This window comes from Carassius auratus, chromosome 50, assembly GCF_003368295.1.
Source record: "Carassius auratus strain Wakin chromosome 50, ASM336829v1, whole genome shotgun sequence".
NCBI lineage: Eukaryota > Metazoa > Chordata > Actinopteri > Cypriniformes > Cyprinidae > Carassius > Carassius auratus.
In genome coordinates this window covers 10,145,440-10,166,979 of record NC_039292.1, presented here as the reverse complement: position 1 = coordinate 10,166,979, position 21,540 = coordinate 10,145,440, and the positions used below count along the sequence as shown (strand labels likewise).

The window sequence follows — 21,540 nt, the reverse complement described above, 5'->3', positions numbered from 1 at the left end:
TGAATTACTGTGAATGCCTCAATAATTTGTCTAATATCAGTTCTTAGTGGGATGTATAAAACGGGACATTTGTGCCTGCATATGCACCAGAGACAGGTGAACTTCAATTAAAAGCAAATGATCTAAATTTAGCTCAACAAACCTAATCTCCCAATGTCTGGAGATACAAAAGACGAGAGGATGTGTCAAACAGAGTATAGAGAAGATAACTTCAGTACAAGAACAGTGCTGGCTCCTGGAGATGTAGATTGAAAGTAGGGTGTGCATTGAGAGCAGGATTTTTAAATAACCTATTATTTAGCCCAATGTAAGTCATGAGCTAGGGTACACAGGTGTATCTTTCCCTTGCATCCTAAGGGGGCGGAATTAAGAGCTAAGAAAGGAAGCGAGGAAAGGAAACGTCGAGGATGCACTAAAAAAAATGAGAAGCACGCTTTGTGTCTCTAAGAGAAATTAATAAAAGAAAATAAAAATCCGATTTTACCACAGAATGTTCTTAAAGAATGCAAATCTTTCTGACAATTATAATTGTATAATATTTAATAGAATAATAATAATAACTTTTTATTTTCATATTAATTTACCACATTATACATGTTTCAGGTCCAACCTTGTCACTTGTCAGGGGCTTCCTTGAGATGTGCCCTTTGACATGGAGAACATACTGTACCAGAGGACAGAAATGGAGTTACAGCCTCCCTAGAAGTGAATCAAGAAGACAGACAACCAAGAAGCATCATGATTTACATAGCAACCAACATTTTTCATTCAACATTTAAAATATGATAGCTAGGGGGCGGAACTGTACAGCCTAATGTTAGACAGAAAGCTATGCATTTTTAAAGGTCATGTCTGCAACACGAGAAATACTTTCTAGTTTGCACATTGAAGGGTAAATATGTGTAGTGAATTTAATGGCAGACTAATTATGACAAACATTATTTGGATGTATATGCAAAGCGTCAGATGATCTCACCTTTCCTAGTCTGTGGAAATGGCATACAGGCAACATATCAAACAGAAGCAGCACTTCTATCATTGGCATCAAAGTTTCAGCTGTAGGCCTTGAGCTATTATTAGTTCTCCAGATGCCTCTAATGGCTGGTATTTATGAAATGACATGAAGGAGTGTTGAGAGCGTTTGGGAAAGTCATATGTTGGCCTACTGTTCTACTGTAAACAGTGCGGAGTGAAACTGAATCGTACATTTTAACCAAATGGAATGCCAAATTAAAATATTACAATATGGAAATCTGTTTTCATACAAGAAAATGTTTGTAACATGTTTTTTGTTCATTAATTCCCAAAATAAAACAATTCACACTCAGTCCTTCATTCAATGTATCTAGTTCCCATGAATCTGCAGGTGGTTTTTTGATTGGCTGAAGTAAAAAAAAAAACATTTGCCAAGTGAAACAGTCCCTAATATATATCATACATTTGTAAAATAAAACATGACTGATTGGTTTGTACCTCGGTTTTGAGTAACAGTAGGTACGGTTTCGGTATATCGGGGGAAAACTAAACATTAAATTGCTGTTTTAATATTAAATATTGGTTTACTGAACAAATTAAATTTACTTGTTTTACAATTAAAATTCTCTTGCTACGAATGAAATTAAAGGAAAATGCTACGTGACATTTTTATTTTATTTTTGTCTTTCGGCATCTGAAACACTGATTTGATTGATTACATAAAACGTAAGATGTTCAATCATGTTTATTTCGACTAACTAGTAAAGAGGAAGGGATGATCGAGCTACAGTTTGAACTGAGGTCTGTCGCGCCATATCAACGTGCGTCAAAACGGCAGTTATTGTTTGAATTTGCTGGTGGGAGAAAAATGGACTTAACTTGAAAGACAGGACTTTGTTTCTTATCAATTATATATATATATATATATATATATATATATATATATATATATATATATATATATATATATATATATATATATATATATATACGTTCCACTCATGCAGTGGTTAAAACAACCATTTAATTGTTCGGTAAGTTACACACATGCGTAACACGAATACGTGTGTAGTTACACTCGTAATTAATATTATTAAAAAGAACTGTTCAGAACCTGTCTGAATGTCGGAGGAACACGCTGGGCTGAGGGAAGTAGTGCCGGTCAGTTCAGACTGGATAAGTTCAGACAGTGGCGGCGGAAGAGAGCAGAAGTTCCCGCAGGCGCTCATCTTCTGAGGTACGTTAAGTTTATAAGGCAGTGAACTCAACAGATCATTTAAACATTTAAACGTTACCTATTCCGAACTGAAAGCACGCTTTAGATGTTTGGAGACTCTTTTTTTTGTTGCTAAAATAAACGTATATTGGGACCATTCCTTAAATGTTTTTAGAAATATAACGTTATATATATATATTATGTTATATATATATATATATATATATATATATATATATATATATATATATATATATATATATATATATATAATTATCCACTTAATTACAAAGTTACAATGTCATTTTCTGTCGAAAATTGAAGCTTAAACTTATTAATTTTTGCATTTAGTTCATTAACCAAAATCTGTTTAGTTAAAACTCAAGCATGTTTTGGTGTTTACTGACATGATAGTTCTTCTTATATTTATACACTATATTTTATTAGTTTGACAAGTTGACTTTTCACCCTGAGATCACAGTTTGCTGGAATGTGTGTGTGATGTGTGTGAGTGTGTTCAGTCATGCATTTAAACACACTCTTCCTTTCTGGCTCAGGCAGTGCTGCCAACGGCTCTAATTTACTCTTGTGAACCATGTGAAACCATAGGATAGCTTTGTGCAAGGATCAGAATCAAATTTAAATCATGTTCAGCCTTGTGAAAAGCAAGTGTGATTAATTGCATTGAATATGCACTTGTAGTGTACTTTAAATCTTAAAAGTATATTAAAAACTATAACTGCAAAATTAATGAAATAAAAAGTGTACTTAAAGAGTTACACTTTATAAACACAAGTACACTTTAAAAAATACTTTGTAATTATGTCATTCATTTTACTTTTACTTTAAAGTACTTTTTAATATTTTTTATTGTGCTTTAAAGAGGTACATTTATTTTGACTAACATACTAAACATTTAATGCTGGATGATAATTTGAACTGTAGTTTGTTATTTGTTTTTATATTTAAAGCTGATATATTTTATATAAGTGTAATTTTATCATTGCAAATGTGTAATTACAAAATCTAATCAAATTTCTAATAGAATTTAATAGAAATGCAATTATATTTAAGTTTATAATGAATGCTTGTCAGTACATTAAGCAGTTAACTTTAACCATATTTCAAAGACAAAATAAATGACATATAGAGATGTGCTTAAGTCCTACTTAAGTGGGTCCAAAAGGCACTGTTAAGTTCAATTACTTGAATTTAATATAAATTTAAAGTGTAAAACATTTTAATTTCATTGCAATTAACATACAGTTAAGTGTCGAAAAACTTTCCATTCAGTTTGCTCTTAAGTATATTATTTTAAAGTTTATTGTTTCCATAATACTTATTTATTATTATTTTTTTTAAATGCTAAAGTGGGCTTTTTTCACAAGGGAAGTCTTGTATGAAATTCTGTTGGGAAATCTTTGCATCTTTGACATCATGACCTTTTGTGTGCAAAAAGAAAGTCAAATGTGTTTCCAAAGGCCTGAAGATAGTTAAAAGCTCAAAATAATCACTGTTTTTGCATAATCATGTAAACCTGCTTTGTCCATATTTCTTCCAGGACTTTTCTAGCAGTCACAGATACAACTCCAGCCATGTCTCAGACAAAGACTACGGGTTCTACCTTCATTCAAACGCAGCAGATGCCTGCTGCAATGGCAGAAACCTTCCTGGAGCACCTGTGCCTGCTGGACATCGACTCTGAGCCTACTGTGTCTCGCAACACAGGCATCGTCTGCACGATCGGTCTGTGAACTACAAACTTAAAGAAACAGTTCATACAAAAATGAAAATTTGCTGAACATTTACTCACCCACAGGCCAAGATGAAGATGAGTTTGTTTCTTCATTGGAACAGTTAATTTAGCAGAAATTTAGCATTACATCACTTGCTCATGCTCACCAGTGGATCCTCTGCAGTGAATGGGTGCTGTTAGAATGAGAGTCCAAACAGCTGATAAAAACATCACAATAATTAATAGTGATTCAAAAGAAAAGTAATTCAGACGTCTCCAGTCTATGAGTTGATGTCTTGTGAAGTGAAAATCTGTTTGTTTGTAAGAAACAAATTCATCAATAAGGCATTTTAACTTAAAACCTTTTAAGTTTTAAAAATTTTTGGTCAAAATACTAATCCATAATCTTTAATATCACTTCCCCCATTGAAAAAGTGTCCTGTTGTCCTCTCACAACAAAATCCACCAACATACTGTATATATATATGTATTTTGTTTACTGATTTGGCAGTGCTTGACTTGTGCATATTTCTCTACTGATTCAGACTGGAGAAAGCATTATTATGAACAGATGACTCCTACTTTAGCCAGAAGCAACAGTTTATTTAAAACATGCAACTTACTGCTTCACAAGACATTAAATGATAGACTGGAGATGTCTGAATTACTTGTGGATTATATGGATGTTTTTATCAGCCATTTGGACTCTCATTCTGACGGCACCCATTCATTGCAGAGGATGCATTGGTGAGCAAGTGATGTAATGCTACATTACTCCAAATCTGATACAATGAAGAAACACACTCTTTTTCGTTTTGGACGAACAATTCCTTTAATGCAAATTGTCTGTTAAAAAGTTTTCAATATTCTGTTTTATCTTAATGCAGGACCTGCCTCCCGATCTGTGGAGACACTGAAGGAGATGATCAAGTCCGGCATGAACGTCGCCCGTATGAACTTCTCCCATGGAACTCACGAGGTACACGATCTCATCCGTTCTTGAACATATTCCGTCAGCAGCTCATTAACCTCAGCTGAAATGGTGCACAAATGGATTCTTATATCATCAAGCAGTCTAATAATCTTGCAATAATTCTTCAAAAAGTTCTTCATCCCCTTAGCCAGCCTTGACATCCTTACCATCGTAGATCCTCCATTATAGGGGTATTTCCCTCGTGCCTCTTCAAATGTCAGAAATTGTAAGCTGATCTTGTTAGTCACTCTAATCTGTTTGGTCGATACATTGAGAAGAGTCACCATGGGCTTAAGCTTAGACTGTGCTGACCTCCCCCCTTTAAAAGTCATGGCTTTTTACCTTTTTTTTGCATGGCACCATTGCCACTGATTACTATATTAAGCATGCTATCATGAAGTGATGCTGTAGATATTTCTGTCTGGAGGATTGAGAAGGTCGATAGGTCATGTTCATCATTAACAAACTCTCTTCTTGTATATAACAAGTAAATATAAGCACACAGTTCATTGAGATTTCCAGTGAGCATTACTAAGCACCATCATGTGGTTATGAGACAGGTTAGTTTCTTTTAAATCTGCTTTTAAAGTAGACAATCAAGATTAAAATATAAAATATTTTAATTTTTTTTTAATTAATACTATATGTACATTGTATTGTAAATTAAAGGCACATCTGGAATTTTTTTTTTCAATTTTGGATTATTTATTAAACTGTTTAGTTTATTGAAAGGAAATTTACATATAATTTACTATAAAAATGTGTGTTTGTTTAAATGTATTTTATTTTCACCTTTATATACATAAGAAATTTACAGTTTACATTTCAAGGTATTTATTAAAAAATAATGGAATTACTTAATCTTTTTAGTTTAGCAAAACTTAATTTAAAATATTCTACTTTGTTATAAAATATTTTAAATATTTAGTTTTATTATAATATATAATATACACTTTATAAACATACATTTATTATTTGTTTTATTTGCATGAAAAATAATTTATTTATTTTATCATCCTATTTATCATCTTATAATTATTACTAACATGAATACTATTTTAATATTTGTTAATACTGATATTTATTTGAACCTGAGATCACTATAAATTCACCATATTTAAGATTTAATCCTTTCTTATCTGAAATTCGTAATCTGTAACAATACAACACTATCCTTTTATTTGATTGAACTGTAAATTATATTTGTTACTCATTTGAATAATTCACTTTTTTATTATTAATATAACATTGTTAGAGTTAGTCACAGTCATTGACGCTTTATACATGTTGTGATATGGTTGTGAAGTGACTGTCTTGTTATTTGCTTACAAACGGTCTGTAATCAGAGAGACAACAGCCAAAATTTTGACTTAACTATGAGCAAAGGTGTCGGATAAGTAATGTTTATTCACTGAAACGAACAGTTTGAGAAGAGAAGCAGTCAAATGTTGCTGTGAGTCACTGGAAACATAACCTGTCTCTCTCTGATCTCTCTCTGATTCTATATATATACTCTCAGTCTCTGCCTCGTGTCTGCGATTGGACAGACAGGACAGAGACTATCACGTCGACTGAGCTGAAGACTTTACAGCAAAAAGACATGTTCACTTTGTTCTTTTGACTTCGCACCATCGTGTTCAGTAGTTTTACAGGTCTCAGAGCTCACGCTGCCAATCGATGAAACTTCATTCTGAGAGCAAGAATCAGCGTACAAGCAGAACAAAGAAGAAAAAATGGTCTAAAAAGAGTTTTTAATGTTTCTAAAGGACAAAAAATGGTCCCATACATTGATGAAATGATGAAATTGAGTTGGCTTGAGATCTTGAATTACAAAAAATAATAGAATAGAATTTATAAGATTTTATTACAATTATTCAGTATTAGCCACTTTTGTATATTTTTCATATTCCTGCTTATTTGCCCTGTTTGTACATTTAGATTACATTATCTTATGCTCATTTACAGTTAATATTTAAAACATTTAAATATTGCACACTCAATTTTTGCTGTAAATAACCTTTCTATGCAGTACCATGCTGAGACCATCAAGAATGTTCGTGAAGCCACTGAGAGTTTTGGAGCTGGCAGCATTGAGTACCGACCTGTGGCCATTGCTCTGGACACCAAAGGCCCTGAGATCAGGACTGGACTCATTAAGGGCGTAATGACAGCGTCTTGTTTTCTGAGGTCCTTTTTAAAATTAGAAACTCTGTTTTAGAGCTTGTCTTATTTCTCCTGAATGTGGTTTCTTCAGAGTGGCACTGAGGAGGTCAAGCTCGTTAAAGGTAACATGATCAAGCTCACTCTGGATGACAACTTCAAGGACAACTGCGATGAGAACATGCTGTGGCTGGACTACAAGAACATCACAAAGGTGGTGCAGCAGGACAGCCTTGTTTTCGTAGACGATGGCCTCATTTCACTCAAGGTTAAGGAAATCGGTGAGGTCCAAGTTCAAGTTCAGTGAATCGCTCTTATCTTACCCACATCATATTTTCAAGCCCCTTAAAACATCACTGTTCCAGGTTCTGATTTCCTGAACTGTGAGATTCAGAACGGAGGCATGTTGGGCAGCAAGAAAGGAGTGAATCTGCCCGGGGCCAGTGTTGACCTGCCCGCAGTGTCTGAGAAGGACATTCAGGACCTTCAGTTTGGTGTGGAGCAGAACGTCGACATGGTTTTTGCCTCCTTCATCCGCAAAGCTGCTGATGTGCACGCTGTCAGGAAGGTGCTCGGAGAGAAAGGCAAGGACATCAAGATCATCAGCAAGCTGGAGAACCATGAGGGTGTGCGCAAGTGAGTGATAATATAAATCAAAATGTAACAAATAATAAACAAATAATTATATCTTACAGAATTTCTTTATGTGCACTTCTTTATTTGTGTAGATTTGATGAGATCCTGGAGGCTAGCGATGGTATCATGGTCGCCCGTGGAGATCTGGGTATCGAGATCCCAACGGAGAAGGTGTTCTTGGCTCAGAAGATGATGATTGGCCGCTGCAACAGGATTGGTAAACCAATCATCTGCGCCACACAGGTTAGTACAGATACCATGCAGAAGCGAATGAACTGGCTCAGTTCAGTCAGCATGAACTGACTGTCTCTTTGACTGACAGATGCTGGAGAGCATGATCAAGAAGCCCCGCCCCACCCGTGCCGAGAGCAGCGACGTGGCCAATGCCGTGCTCGACGGTGCAGACTGTATCATGCTGAGCGGAGAGACCGCAAAGGGTGAATACCCTCTAGAGTCTGTGCGCACGCAGCACCAGGTACCATCGAGACCGCCTAAGCAGAACATTCATGTAATCTCATCATAGAACTCCAAAAACACATCTAGCAGAATTAAACACTAGCTAAATACTAATGCTATTGCTGTAATTGTACTGTTTAAAAAGAGTATTTATTATGGAAATAATAGACTTTAAAATTATATAATTCTTAATAATATACAGATTTGGAAAAATGTATCATTACGTCACTTGCTCACCAATGGATCCTTTGCAGTGGATGGGTGCCGTCAGAATGAGAGTCCAAACAGCTGATAAAAACATCACAGTAATCCACACGACTCCAGTCCATCAATTAACGTGTTGTGAAGTGAAAAGTTCTGTGTTTGTAAGAAACAAATGCATCATTAATATATTTTAATTTCAAACCGTTTCTTTCAGCTTAAAGTTGTTAATTGATAGACTGTTAACTGTCAATTGATAGACTGTCATGATGTAGATTACTTGTGGATAACTTGTGTTGTTCAGCTGTTTAGACTTTCATTCTGACGGCACCCATTCATTCTGACGGCACCCACTTTACGTCAGAGGAAGTGACGTAAAGCTAAATTTCTCCAAAACTGTTCACATGAAGAAACAAATTCATCTTGGTTGGCCTGAAGGTTCTCGCATGTTTTTGAGAACCTGCAACACATCTTCTCTCACTATCAGCAAAGTTTTTTTGTAATCATTGTCAAACTAAATAGAGCTTACATCATAATAAGGAGTGTTGTTATCAGTGATGTTATCAGATGGTAATACTGTGATATATACGATGGCAATACAATAATAAGGTTCTTGTTTCCTCATTTCTTCATGTTGCGTCAGATCGCCCGTGAAGCCGAGGCTGCTATGTTCCACAGGCAGTTATTTGAAGAGCTTCGCCGTACCACCCATCTGACCCGTGACCCCACTGAGTCCGTGGCCATTGGTTCAGTGGAAGCTTCCTTCAAGTGCTGTGCCAGTGCTATCATTGTGCTCACCAAGACTGGCAGGTCAGAGACGCTCTCAATAACCCTAAAGGCTTACAGTGGCATTTACACACACACACACACTTGGTTCTAATATTAGGTACAGTGACCTCTACTCAGTGTCGTGCACATGAGAACATATGTACAGTATGCACTGTAAGATGCACATCTTCTTATGCCAGTTTAGAATATATTTAATACTTAATTTGATCATTTGTGTAGAGTTAGCTGCATTTTCTCACTGTCTCTCCTTCACTCTCATATATTATGCGTTTTGCCCTGTGGCTGATCGAAATGCATCTCGTTGCTCCGAGCGAGACAGTCTGACCTTTGCAGGCCTGAACCTTGACATTTCATAGGCTAATTTAAACTCCTTATTCACTTGTCCCACAGTAGGTTGCAGAGAGGCAAACGTGCACCCTCACTGGGGCTTGTATGCAGGAGTACGTTTTTCTTGCTCACTCCAACCAGAGCAAATACAATTTCAAGCTAGCATTTACATGTTATCTATTTATTGCATGTATGTCTGGAATACTTGATTCTGATTGGTCAGTTGCATCAGTATATTGTTATGTATTTTGCATAATGGCAGCTAAATTATATATTTGACAGTTTTGATGCATAACTATGTTAGTTTTATGCCTCTTACGAACCTCAGTCACTTATTAAAATGACTACAACTTTTTATGTATTTGGTAGGAAGCCAAATTAAATGCGATCATGTGACTGTACACATTATCCTAAGCCAATTATTAATGTAAAATAAAACTTTAAACGTTTTTAAAAAGTTATATTTATATACTTATTTTTTTCTTTCTTTCATTTTGTCCATTGTCAAAATTATGCCATTATTCTCTGAATTAACTCTTATTATTATTATTAGTTCTATAATAATTCTGTTCTAATATTTTGTCTCATCCTGTCTTTGTCTCCTCAGGTCTGCCCAGCTGCTGTCCAGATACAGGCCACGTGCTCCTATCATGGCGGTGACCCGTAACGGCCAGACAGCCCGGCAGCTGCACCTGTATCGCGGGGTCACCCCCATCCTCTACACCAAGCCTGCTAATGATGTCTGGGCTGAGGATGTGGATCTACGTGTCAGCTTCGCCCTGGAGATGGGTAATGAGACATCTAGAGAAGTCTAGCACTTCATCTAGTGTGGCACACTAACAGATGCATGCTGCTTTTTTTTGGTCCACTGAACGTTGGTGTGGATGCTAATATAGTTAGCATTTTTGGTGTAAACAGGCCTTTAAGGATCATTTACACCAAGTATGCTAACTATAACCACAACTATAACTGTAAAGTTTGCTTGAATGGGGTGTTTGGAGGTATGCAAATAAGTATGTTGACAGGCAGGTAGGACAGCCTATTGTAGCCCTTAGACCGAGGAATATAATTGGACGAACATTTTATGGTCCTACATCTTCCACAGAGAATATAAATACATAAAGACATTTAGACTTTCAATCAGCATATCAAAAAAATGTTTTGAACCAAATCACAGACCCTGCCTTTATTATAAAACATGGGTTTTAGATGTGATCAAGACTGTTTGATAATCACATATCAGATGCTTAAACCGTAGACCTTTGTACTAGAGTTATTATTTACATCTTCCATTTTGATTTTCAGGCAAAGCCCGGAAGTACTTCAAGTCTGGCGACGTTATCATCGTTGTCACAGGCTGGCGTCCAGGATCTGGCTACACCAACACCATGCGCATTGTTGTGGTGCCTTGAGCTCAACCTCATGAACTGTACCCCACACCCCCGGCGCCCAGGATGTTTTCACATGCAAACATTTTGTCAGCTGTTCAGCCTCCAGTGAAGAGATTCAAGTCCCAAAAATAGACTCGTGGTGTGGCTCATATGCTTAAACTTGCATCAACCCCTTTGAATCCCTTTTCCATACCACCAGAAAATTATTTTCATCAGCGCTGTACTGCATGTGTCTACAGTGAACTTTTTGTATTCTGAGACATTGTGGAATTCCATTATTTTGTCCTGTATTTTTTGTTGTTTTTCTTGTTGAAACGATTAAACAGCATATCAGTTTTGTTCACTGTTGGTGTTTTTCTTACCGTATGTACTGCAGTCAAATGTATATCCCAAATAACGCCACCCCGTGGACCACATTGAAAATACAGAATCTCGACAATCAAGTCAATCCAATGTCTTTTTTTCCTTCTTCTTCTTTTCTTTTTTCTTTTTTTGTTTAAACTCACCTGATTCCAATGGATATTTAATATTTTGAGATCAATTATTTTGTAATTTGTGCTACATGCTTAGCCATACGCACATTTAATAACTTGGATTAGAAAGCTCTGATTTATTTGCTTATCAATGTCTCTAGTCCATTAGCTGTAATATTCAAAATTACCCCTAGAGAGCAAAAGGAAGATAATTTAATAATACGTTGAAGCTTTAAAATGACCACTAGGGGTCAGTGTGTAATTGGAGATCCAAGTCCCTGCATTGCACATTATTAAAAACCAAAAGGCAAGCGTTCATAATTTATTTATTTTATTTATTTAATTCATTTGGATAGCGAAAAGACACTATGCAGATACCATGAGTATTCCTCCTGGAGTGTGCACGGACCTAAATAAAAACGTATCATCTTTGCAGGAGCTGTTCGGATGCGGAGTGATTCAGCAAGTCCTGACGCGCAATTAAAATTCATAACACACTGGGTAACTTTAAAGGAAAGTTTCACAAGGGCCTACAATAAGGGCAAAATTCAGCATCAGGTTTCATACCCTACTTAAGGATCAATTTTGCATTAATATAACGGGATCACACTGTAATTAGCAAGGCTTGCTGTCTGGGTGTACCTTGGCTGCATTGTCAGAGCGACAGGGATCAGCTGGTCAATTTGTATGCAAATAAGGTGAGGCTTAGCCAGGCTTTGATTCGCCAGCAGGGCTCGCTGACATCAAGCCGCTATGAGTGGAATTCTTACGAAGCATCAGCTCCAGTGCGGAGACAAAGTGTAGCTGCCATAAACATCATTTCAGCCTTTGGTGTGTTCTGCCAGCACTCCTTCACAAGCCATCTCTGCTTGGTTTCACCAAAGGAAGAACAGTACTTCTCTGGTGAGCGCTAGATCTGAGCGAAACACAGATCAGATGCTCTGTTTCGCGATGAGACTGGTTTAGTGGGGGATGGAGAGCAGGACAGTGATCCACTGCTGTCTCGGGGAAGTGAGCGATACTATCTCAGTTCCCCACTGGAGCAACAGAAAGTGTCAGAATCAGGGCTCAATAACTGGGAGAACAGTGCTTTAAATTTTCAAGGACGCGACCTTGTGATTCTCTCCTTCTGTGGCAGTGTTACATTAGCCATGCGCTCGAGATGACGTTTGAATGCCCGAAAAGCAAATTAGGCCTGTCGATTAAACATGTTAATTGAATCACAGTAGCCTAATTCCATTTAATTTATTATAATTTATAGTAATGAACTATTATTAAAATATATCAGTATTCACTTTATTTTTCAATGCAGAAGCAAGCGATTTCCTGTGAGTGTGCGAGACTTCCGCTTCATTATTAGCCGCTGTATGTAAACAACTCGAAGAATGACTAACATAAAGGCATTTGTGCTGCAAACCAGTATGAAAATATGCTGAAAATTGACTCACCCTCAGGTCATCCTTGATGTGGATGAGTTTGTTTCGTTGTAAGAACAGATTTGGAGAAATTTAGCATTAGATCACTTGCCCGCCATTGGATCCTCTGCAGTGAATGGGTGCCGTCAGAATGAGCTGATAAAAATATCACAATAGACATATTAAATAATCCACAAGTAATCCAGACCGCTCCAGAACATCAGTTAACATCTTGTGAAATACTGCATCAAAGGCGTTTTTAAATGTACATATATTTTCTATAAGCAATATTGCTTTCTCTAGTGAAAAAAGTCATATGGTCTGAATCAGGAGAGAAAAATGCAGAAATCAACCACTATTTACAAGTGAAAACAGTCCAAAAAAGTTAAAATGCCTTAATGGTGGATTTGTTTTTTCAAACACAAGATGTTAAACAAATAGAACTGTATAGATCATTTGTGAATTACTGATTTTATCAATGATTTGAACACTCATTCTGACGGCACCCATTCACTGCAGAGGATCCACTGGTGAGCAAAAGATGTATTGCAAAATTTCTCCAAATCTGTTCTGATGAAGAAAAATACTACATCTTGAATGGCTTTAGGGTGAGTTCATTTTCAGTTCATTTTCCTTTTTTTGGTACTGTTTGTTGTATTTAAAACATACATTTTTATTTAACATTTAATTAAAAAATTAATGTATTAATAACAGGAATAGGCTTTAAATCTAATAAAATACAGGGAGGTCCTATACTCAAGATGCAATCTGGTCAGGAAGAGACAAAGAGAAATAAAGGACATAACACAAACTTAACAAAGAAAAACAAAACAATTTATTATTTTTATTTTTTACAGCTATTTATCGATTAACATAGTTCAAATGAAATATTATATAGCTATACTCATGAATATTTGCACATACATGATTATTCAGTATTCATGAAGAACATTATATTCTGTTATATTTTGAATCTGAAGCATGTTAGTCATGTTACATATTGTTACCATAATTATTATAATCATGATACAGTGAAACACTGACCAAATATGGCAAGTCTGGTCATCTTTCAACTAAAAACTAAAAAATATAATAATAACCGATGGAAGTTGTTCATAGTCCATGTGAAAATATTGCACTAATATGTCTATGAGTTCTGAAGGGGACATATTCCAGGAGAAAGCTTTTTTTTCTTCTTCTTCTTCTTTTTGATTTACTGATGGTGATGGTGCACTGTGGACTGATGCATAATGACACAACTTGTCCATCTCGGATATGCCATATGGCTTAAATATTTTGCCATACACTGACCATAAATTCTGTTTTGGATTATTACAATGCTCGAAAAATAAAAGGAATGAGCATGCTTTATGAATACACAGGCCACCAATACTTGACCACCTCTTAATAAAACACCGCTGTATAACAATCATTAATGATACCTCACTTTGGTTACGATAAATAATAAATGCACAGAATATTATAAAATGCTACAACATAAATGCACAGAAAACACTCATCCACACACTCAGACCTGAAAAAGAGAAATATTACAGTGTAACTTGTTCTCTGTAATACTAACAAAAAGCTCTTGGACGCTTTGATATTTAACACATTAAAATTAATCACATACCGCTCTCATTTGGATTTTGCCTTGCAAATTTATCCAACTTCAGTGCAGGGAATGATGTTAACTTGGAAAAAATCAGGGTCTAAAAAAATGAAATGAATGATATGATAATCAAATGCATATTGCAAGAATGGAAGAAAATCAAGATCTGAAGGACCAAGTGATGTATAATGACAGTATATGCAGACTGATGATGACAGTATATATATTAAATTATGAAGATACAGATTAACAAAACAAACACATACACAATAGATATATACATAGACATGTATTATAAAATCATATAAATTATACAATATATAATAACCTGGGCTAAAGCAGGGATTTTTCACGATCCACCTGTGTAAGCTTTGCTCAAAAGGAAGGACACTTAGAAAAATACTATTCCTCCTTTTACCACCAGCCACATATGGCATATCATAGCAGGTGCTAGGCTAACTATTGTGTTAGCAGAGTTGTTTTTGTTATTTAGTCTGTTGTACCTCTGCTGAAATACATTTTAAATGGTTAAAAATGTTTAATTTCACAGATATGAAATATAACACGTACTAACCGAAACATGTATTGCACAACCAGAAAGCATATATAATCTCATGCAGATTGTGGGGTATTGGCTTACTGCAATTATACAAAATGTGCATATGAACAGATACAAACTCAAATTTAAACATGACATTGGAATTACAGGTCTTAACTCAAAAGCTTTGGTAATTGCAATGGGCTTTTTTTTTTTAACTGCGTCATAGTAGTGTCATTGCCGTTGTCACAATCATCCAATATCTTTTGTTTGACAGGAAGAAAGCTTCAATTTACAGTTCAACCTCTGTGCATGTACAAAAACCAAGCATACAGTTTATTGCTTAAGTACTGCACAAGTTCACTTACAAAGCACATACAAAATGATTGCAAAACATTCTTAATATTCTCGGTTCTGTTGTGGAAGTGAGGGTGTCGTTCCCTGGTGTCCAGACACTAAGGCAGTATTGTTACAAAAAGGAAAGGCCATAGATACTAAGCAGTACCTCTTCATCAGCAAGGAGGTATGTATGGGGTCAAGGTCTAGTGGAAAGATCATACTAGGTCTAGATAATTGGGATTTGAGGGCTAGGTATGTTTGTGCATGTGTGAATTTATCTGTGCACCTTTGTGTTTGTGTGTGTATATATCTGTGCCACCTGCCCGGAGAGACCTGTACGGCGTGGTCTTTCAAAACACAAGATGATGCCCAACTGATGAAGTGCGACGAATGTAGCTTTGCTTCCCTGACCCAGCATAATTCCCTCCTTTAAAAAGAGCACACTATTATAACATGACAATAGCAGTCGCTCACACAGACACACACACAATCACAAACATACATACATCCTTAAGAAGTATTACTTTGAAGTAACTTTTTTTTTTTTTGGAAGTCATAATTTGCATATCCCTATACAGTCTTTTCATCAAACAATTATATTGCAAAAATTACTGACAGAACTTGGAAGACAAATTTTAGTCACACCTTCATTCTCCGGTCAGTTTTGTTGGTCCATTCCTTCTTTTGGCTTAACAAATAGGGAGGTCATTGGACCAATAGAAATCCAAGCAGATAAACATACACCCTCCTTCTCTGGTGAGAAATGTCAGTGTCTTCAACGTATTAAAAATGTTGCTCACTCATCGTAGGAGGGTGCAATCCATTCTCACAAGTTCGATGGGAGTTTGGGGTGCAAGCCTGGAGTCCCAGGGGTCGACCTGTCACTAGATCCATGGGCTGGTGACCCACCTGAGGATCCAGTTTGAGTTATGGACAACTTAGAAGTTTGTCTTGATAGGTCAACATGACCAGGTTTTGAGCTAAATGGTTTTATAAGGAGAGGGGGCGACGGGAGTGGCAAGTAACCTGAAGCAGATCCTCTGTGATGGGATAAGTCCGGTGGCTGTGGTCCTCTTCCAACTGGCTTGGACTTTTCAGGTAGTCCTGGGTTGGGGAGAGACATGGAAATGGTGCTTAAATGTTGGGAAGGTAAGTCAACTAGAGATCCGCCCCTTTCTCTTGGTTGAGGTGGTGGTGGGAACAGTGTCTGAGGGGCTAGGAGTGAGCTTTGGGATCCACAGATGCTAGCAGGGTGGCTGTGCACTGAGATTCTCATCTTCTTCACTGTAGGACTCTGACATGTTGGGCTCCAGGCTGAAGGTGTGCTACATGGGGACGCATTTCCCGACCCATATTGTGCAAGGGAAGCAAGAGCAGATGGTTCTTGAGAAAGCTTGGAAAGAACATCTAGCTGAAGACCAATCTGAGTATGTTGGGAAGGGATACTTGTTGGACTTGGGACTTGTTCAATAATGCTGCTGGGGCGAACAGGGGACTCTATTACAGAAGACTGGGAGGCTGTCCTTTCAACTTTAGTCAAATCTTGAATTGGTTTTGTTTGTTGGGGATTTGGCTGAGATGAATGCAGTTGGGTCAGGATGGGACTTATTGAGTGTGCTATCAAAGGAGTAAGGGTGGACGCAGGGGGAACTGCAAACTGGACAGCCTCTCCTCCAAGTGCACCTCGTTGGAAAAAACCAGAAAGTGACGCAGCAATGCCGGGGAAAGAGGCCTGAGGAAGTTGTGGTTGAGGATGAAGCTGGGAAATACTGAAGTCTTTGGACCCATGGGAGGCAAGGGGTCTCTGGGGGTAGAAGGAAGACTCTGTGATGTTGGAGGTGGTGGTGGTTACTGTTGTTGTGATGGCGGATGGCAGAGAGCTGGAGGATGGTGGTGGAGGTGTGGAGGTAGATGATCTCTCAGTCCTAAGTGTGTCCAGAATTGGGGTCTCAATACAAGAGCTGAACTGCGAGCTGGTTGAGGAGGAGCCACCAAATGCAGCAGTACTCGAAAGTGCCGTTGGGAACCTTTTTACATACCCTGGCTGGTCTTTCAGTGAGCCAAGCAGTGGGACAGGGGGTCGGAAGAGAGTATGGGGCAAATGGGGGTGGCGAGTAAGGGCAATAGCAACTGAAGTGGTGGCTGCAGCAGCTTGTAGAGGAGCCTGAATAAGAGGTGCCCAGATGACGGGGGTGTGAGAAGGAGTCACTGCTGGATGAGAAGCTGGAGGAGGTGTCTGCATAAGGTGGGCACAATGGGCCATATCCCTGTCATGCTGTACAATCTGCTGGATGATCTCATTTTCTTGGTAGTTCAGAACTCCAGAATTGAGATCCCGTTGGACCTTGTGCTGGAGTACAGAGTTCCGCTTTCCTGTGAGAAAATAAAGGAAGACAGAAATGCATGGATAACAAACTCAAAAAGGTATTTTGATTATTTTGGTATCATTTGATTTAATATGGAATGGTTTCTTGCTCCAACTGGCAATTCCAGAGCTAATGCGTGCAAATTAGTGCAGACGTCTCCATTTATCAAAGTTAACTGTAAATCCAAACAAACTGTATAAAAGTTCAAAGCATGCTTTTAAATGATAACCTTACATGCCTCATCAACATGAAATGAAAACTAACCAAAATTTACTGGTGTTAATGCTTCATCATTCTTTTTTCACTGACATTACTTAAGTTAGAGGAGTGTCCAATCCTGCTCCAGGAGAGCTACCTTCAAGCAGAGTGTAGCTCCAACCCCAGTTGAACAGAATGAGCTAATCAACACATTTAGGATCGCTAGAACCTTCCAGGTAGGTGTGCTGGAGCTGAGCTCTGCAGGAAAGTGGTGCTCAGGGACACCCCTGACTTGATCAACAGGGGTTCTTGGATAAATGGTCAAATTGAATATTTTGAATGAAAGCAAGGGCCAAGATGTGGCCGCCTATTAAACTCTACACTCTTCAAGGGCATCTCAGAACAGCTGTGAAAAACGTAGGTCTATTGAACTGACAGCTCTCACCTATGCGGTCAAGCCGATCGAGGGCTACGGTCTCAAAGGCGCGTCGCATCATGGGGTACTCCTCCAACACCTCATTGAAATGGTCCACAGAAAGTGAGTACAGTCGACAGTACGTGTCAGCTCTTACGCTGGCTGTTCTTCTGCCTCGAGTCAGCAAACAGATCTCTGTGGACATTTTGCAACATGAGCAACTTGAAAGCCACACAGGAAGAACATGTATACTACTCTTTTTGTAAGAGCAACCATGCAGAAAGTACATGTACAGTTTTAAGTATATATGTGTGTTTATGTGTATAAATAATAGAATAAAGGGTATGTAAATGTATGTATGAATGGGTATACCCTAGCATCTTGCCCCTAACTGAGCATTAAACATACATGTTTCTTCAGCCTAAGTTTAGAGCACTCCAGCACTATATTCACAATAGTGGGCACCATGAATTAAACATACATGCTGTAAATGCAGTGACTCAGACTTTATATACTTCGTGGTTGCTTTTTCGAATGGTCTTTTTTAATCTGAAGCCAGAGCATTAAAATAAAATTTTGACAGCTTAAGAGTTGTCTTCGGCCATCATCTATCCAGTCAGATCACAGAGTAAAAGCTCTATCTCAAATACAGAGAAAGTTTCTAAGCGACAGACAAGCAGGAGGTTCGAGGAGAGGACACGGGGGACTGTCAACACTAATGTGGTAATTGGGTGTTCTCGGGCAGTATCTCGCCTTTGCACCTAAGAAACACAGTATTACTTTTTTCCTAAAAGTTCACATACTAGTTCATACCATTTTTAAAAGCTAAAGAAGTGAATTTGCGTGATTCTCTTTATACTTTTATGTTAACTGTATGGTTAAAGCTGCTAAGGACTGTTAGCCATTTTGCTAACTCCCACAAAGCTTCATAACTGATTTGCACAAATTAGATCAGTTTTCACTTGCTTGTTTTAAACATAAATCTAGTAAAGTCTTAAAATGAACAATGACAATGACTTGTTAATAAACCTAAAAATCTATATGAATTTTGATTGGATAACATGCATCATGTGCTCAGGTACATTTTGGCTGTCAGACTCACAGAAACAGTTTTACTGTTAAAGACAGCCAATTCATTGACCTGTTAGGTAGTAAAAACATTGTATGTGTTGTATTCCAATTATAGTAGCTTATAGCACTTTTAAGATTATTGAACGAGGTGATGTTGGTCCTTCAAGAACCTGAAAGATGAAGTGGTGTTGTTAGGGAAGGCGGGGAGGTAGAGGAGGCTGTAGACATTATTCTCATTCTCTTTTTCACTCTTTTTCTCTCTGTCTAGTTATCATGGCCAGAGTCATAAAGGACATGCTGCCAAGAGCCACTCCATCAGAGCACACACACTCACTAACACATCCTGAGATAGAAAGGGGGGAGAAGGTGGTGTGAGGGTCAGGGAACATCAAAAAATCAACATGAGATGATGCATAAAAATACAAAGACAACCCTGTTGAAAAAAACAAACAAAAAACAAACAGCATCTGCTGATCCTAAGCAACTAGCTCCAGGTCAGAACCTGCTCAGGATCATCTTAAACCAGCTGCCATCTTCAAAACATACCTAACCCGCATATGCAGGTTTTTTTTCAACAGGTAACATGGTTACATGGAACATAGTACCACATCAATACAAATGTTTTTTGACTCTATTATAAGGCATTGCTATTCTTCCATATATCATTAAATATGGTATCTCATATATTTATATTTCATGGTGTATAACAATATAGCAATCATATACAGTAGTACCATGACACATTATCTTTATTATTATTATCAATGTTGAATAGTTTTGAGGAAACTGAAACATGTTTCAAGGTTCTCTGATAAATATAAAGCTCAAAAGAACAGCATTTATTTAAAGTATAAATGATTGTCTTTGCTGTTGCTTTTGATAAATTTAATGCATCTTGATTCTTTTAAAATAAATTCTGACCTCAAATTTTGAATGGTATTGTATGTATATATACTTTTGTGTGCTGTTTCACATTCAATTTTTTTCCGAAATAGTAAAATAGTAGGCAGTATACATCATATACTTTGCAGTGTGCAGTACTAGTAATGCATTCTCAAAAAAAGAAAAAAAGAAAAGAAAAGGTAAATCTATTTGGATATGTACAATGGAAATTATAATGAGAAAACTTGCAGTGAACAGCCTCTGATGACAAAGCTAAACTCAAACTGTTATCTTCCCCTCCTTCCTCAATCTTGTGAGTGAAATTAATTTCATGAATGGTTAACTTATGCTGGGTGAGGAATTTCCCCAGGCTCCAAAAGTGTGGCCATTCACTGATTTGTTTCCCTGGGAGAACCAGCAGATAACACTGAAGAACACGGTGGTACCAGCCTGAACATTAAGCACATAAAACCTCTCTAATAAAAACACAAACTTATTTTCTGCAACTTAAATGCCAATTCATCCACATTAGATTATATAAGAAAGTGCTTTATGGTAAGCAACATTTCAAAACTATCATCATACAAACATCATGAATCAAATGAAAGTAGCCAAATCAAACCATCCAAACCAATGCTAACTGTTTTCTTACCTCCAAAGTAAGACCCGTCAGAGATTTTTGTCTCTTTGCTGCCCTTCGTCAGAACAGTTAGTACACCGTGTTGGATGAAATACATCTTCTTCCCAACCGTCCCCTCTCTGATAATATAATCTCTTGGCTGGAACACCTCGAAACGTAACTTGGTAAGCATGGAGGTCACAAAGTTGGGATCCGCGTTGGCGAACAACGGCATGGTGGCCACAAGCTTTCGACAGTTAAAACTAATGATTTCCTGTAATTGAAGGATGAAGAATATCAAAATAAGTGGATAGAATTTAATTTAATACTTTAATACAAGCTATGCAATTAAAGTATACACTAACTAGGTTATATGTCACCACTAACCTCTCTGAGTGGCTCGTTTAATTCTCCCAGAATGCTCTCTTCGTCAAACATTTTCCCCTGATAGCGATGCTCATAGTAATCATGAATCCTTTGTCGCATGTCTGCAGGAAGTTTGTGGAAGGACATGTACTGCTCCACCTGCTTGTACTGTTCAAATGACAAATACACAGTATTATCAACCTGAATATTACATGTTTATCTACATGCTTAGAAAAAAATAGCCAAAAAAAGAAAAATTAGATAGACAGACAGAGAGACAGACAGACAGACAGACAGACAGATAGATAGATAGATAGATAGATAGATAGATAGATAGATAGATAGATAGATAGATAGATAGATTCCAGTTTATCCCATAGGTGCTTA

The 21,540-nt window shown here is 37.3% G+C and overlaps 2 protein-coding genes across 4 annotated transcripts in view; one reads left to right on the top strand and one right to left on the bottom strand.

The window, feature by feature from the left end:
* Positions 1–2,133: 2,133 nt before the first annotated feature.
* Positions 2,134–11,302, top strand: LOC113066955 (pyruvate kinase PKM-like). 2 transcript variants are annotated; one of them, XM_026239100.1, is made up of 11 exons: positions 2,134–2,212; positions 3,753–3,937; positions 4,814–4,905; positions 6,929–7,060; positions 7,154–7,340; positions 7,425–7,695; positions 7,788–7,938; positions 8,018–8,170; positions 8,996–9,162; positions 10,076–10,257; positions 10,774–10,880. In XM_026239100.1, the coding sequence occupies exons 2-11, from the start codon at positions 3,787–3,789 to the stop codon at positions 10,878–10,880; spliced, it is 1,593 nt and encodes a 530-aa protein (XP_026094885.1). In that variant the 5' UTR covers positions 2,134–2,212; positions 3,753–3,786. The 2 variants fall into 2 exon arrangements, with proteins under 2 accessions (XP_026094885.1, XP_026094883.1); XM_026239098.1 differs by lacking the exon at positions 2,134–2,212 and having other exon boundaries at positions 3,787–3,937; positions 10,774–11,302.
* A 2,376-nt stretch (positions 11,303–13,678) lies between these two features.
* Positions 13,679–21,540, bottom strand: part of LOC113066954 (potassium/sodium hyperpolarization-activated cyclic nucleotide-gated channel 3-like) — a 28,070-nt gene continuing 20,208 nt past the window's right edge. Inside the window, exons 5-9 of one of the 2 annotated variants that reach the window (XR_003279241.1) lie at positions 21,175–21,321; positions 20,821–21,061; positions 18,246–18,410; positions 15,882–17,609; positions 13,679–15,663 (exon numbers count right to left, since the gene is read on the bottom strand). Coding sequence is in view for 1 of the 2 variants with exons in the window: in XM_026239097.1 (XP_026094882.1) it covers positions 16,063–17,609; positions 18,246–18,410; positions 20,821–21,061; positions 21,175–21,321 (2,100 nt within the window). In the remaining variant the exon portion in view is untranslated. Of the gene's footprint in view, positions 17,610–18,245; positions 18,411–20,820; positions 21,062–21,174; positions 21,322–21,540 lie in introns of both variants that reach the window. The other variant, XM_026239097.1, reaches the window with a different exon arrangement.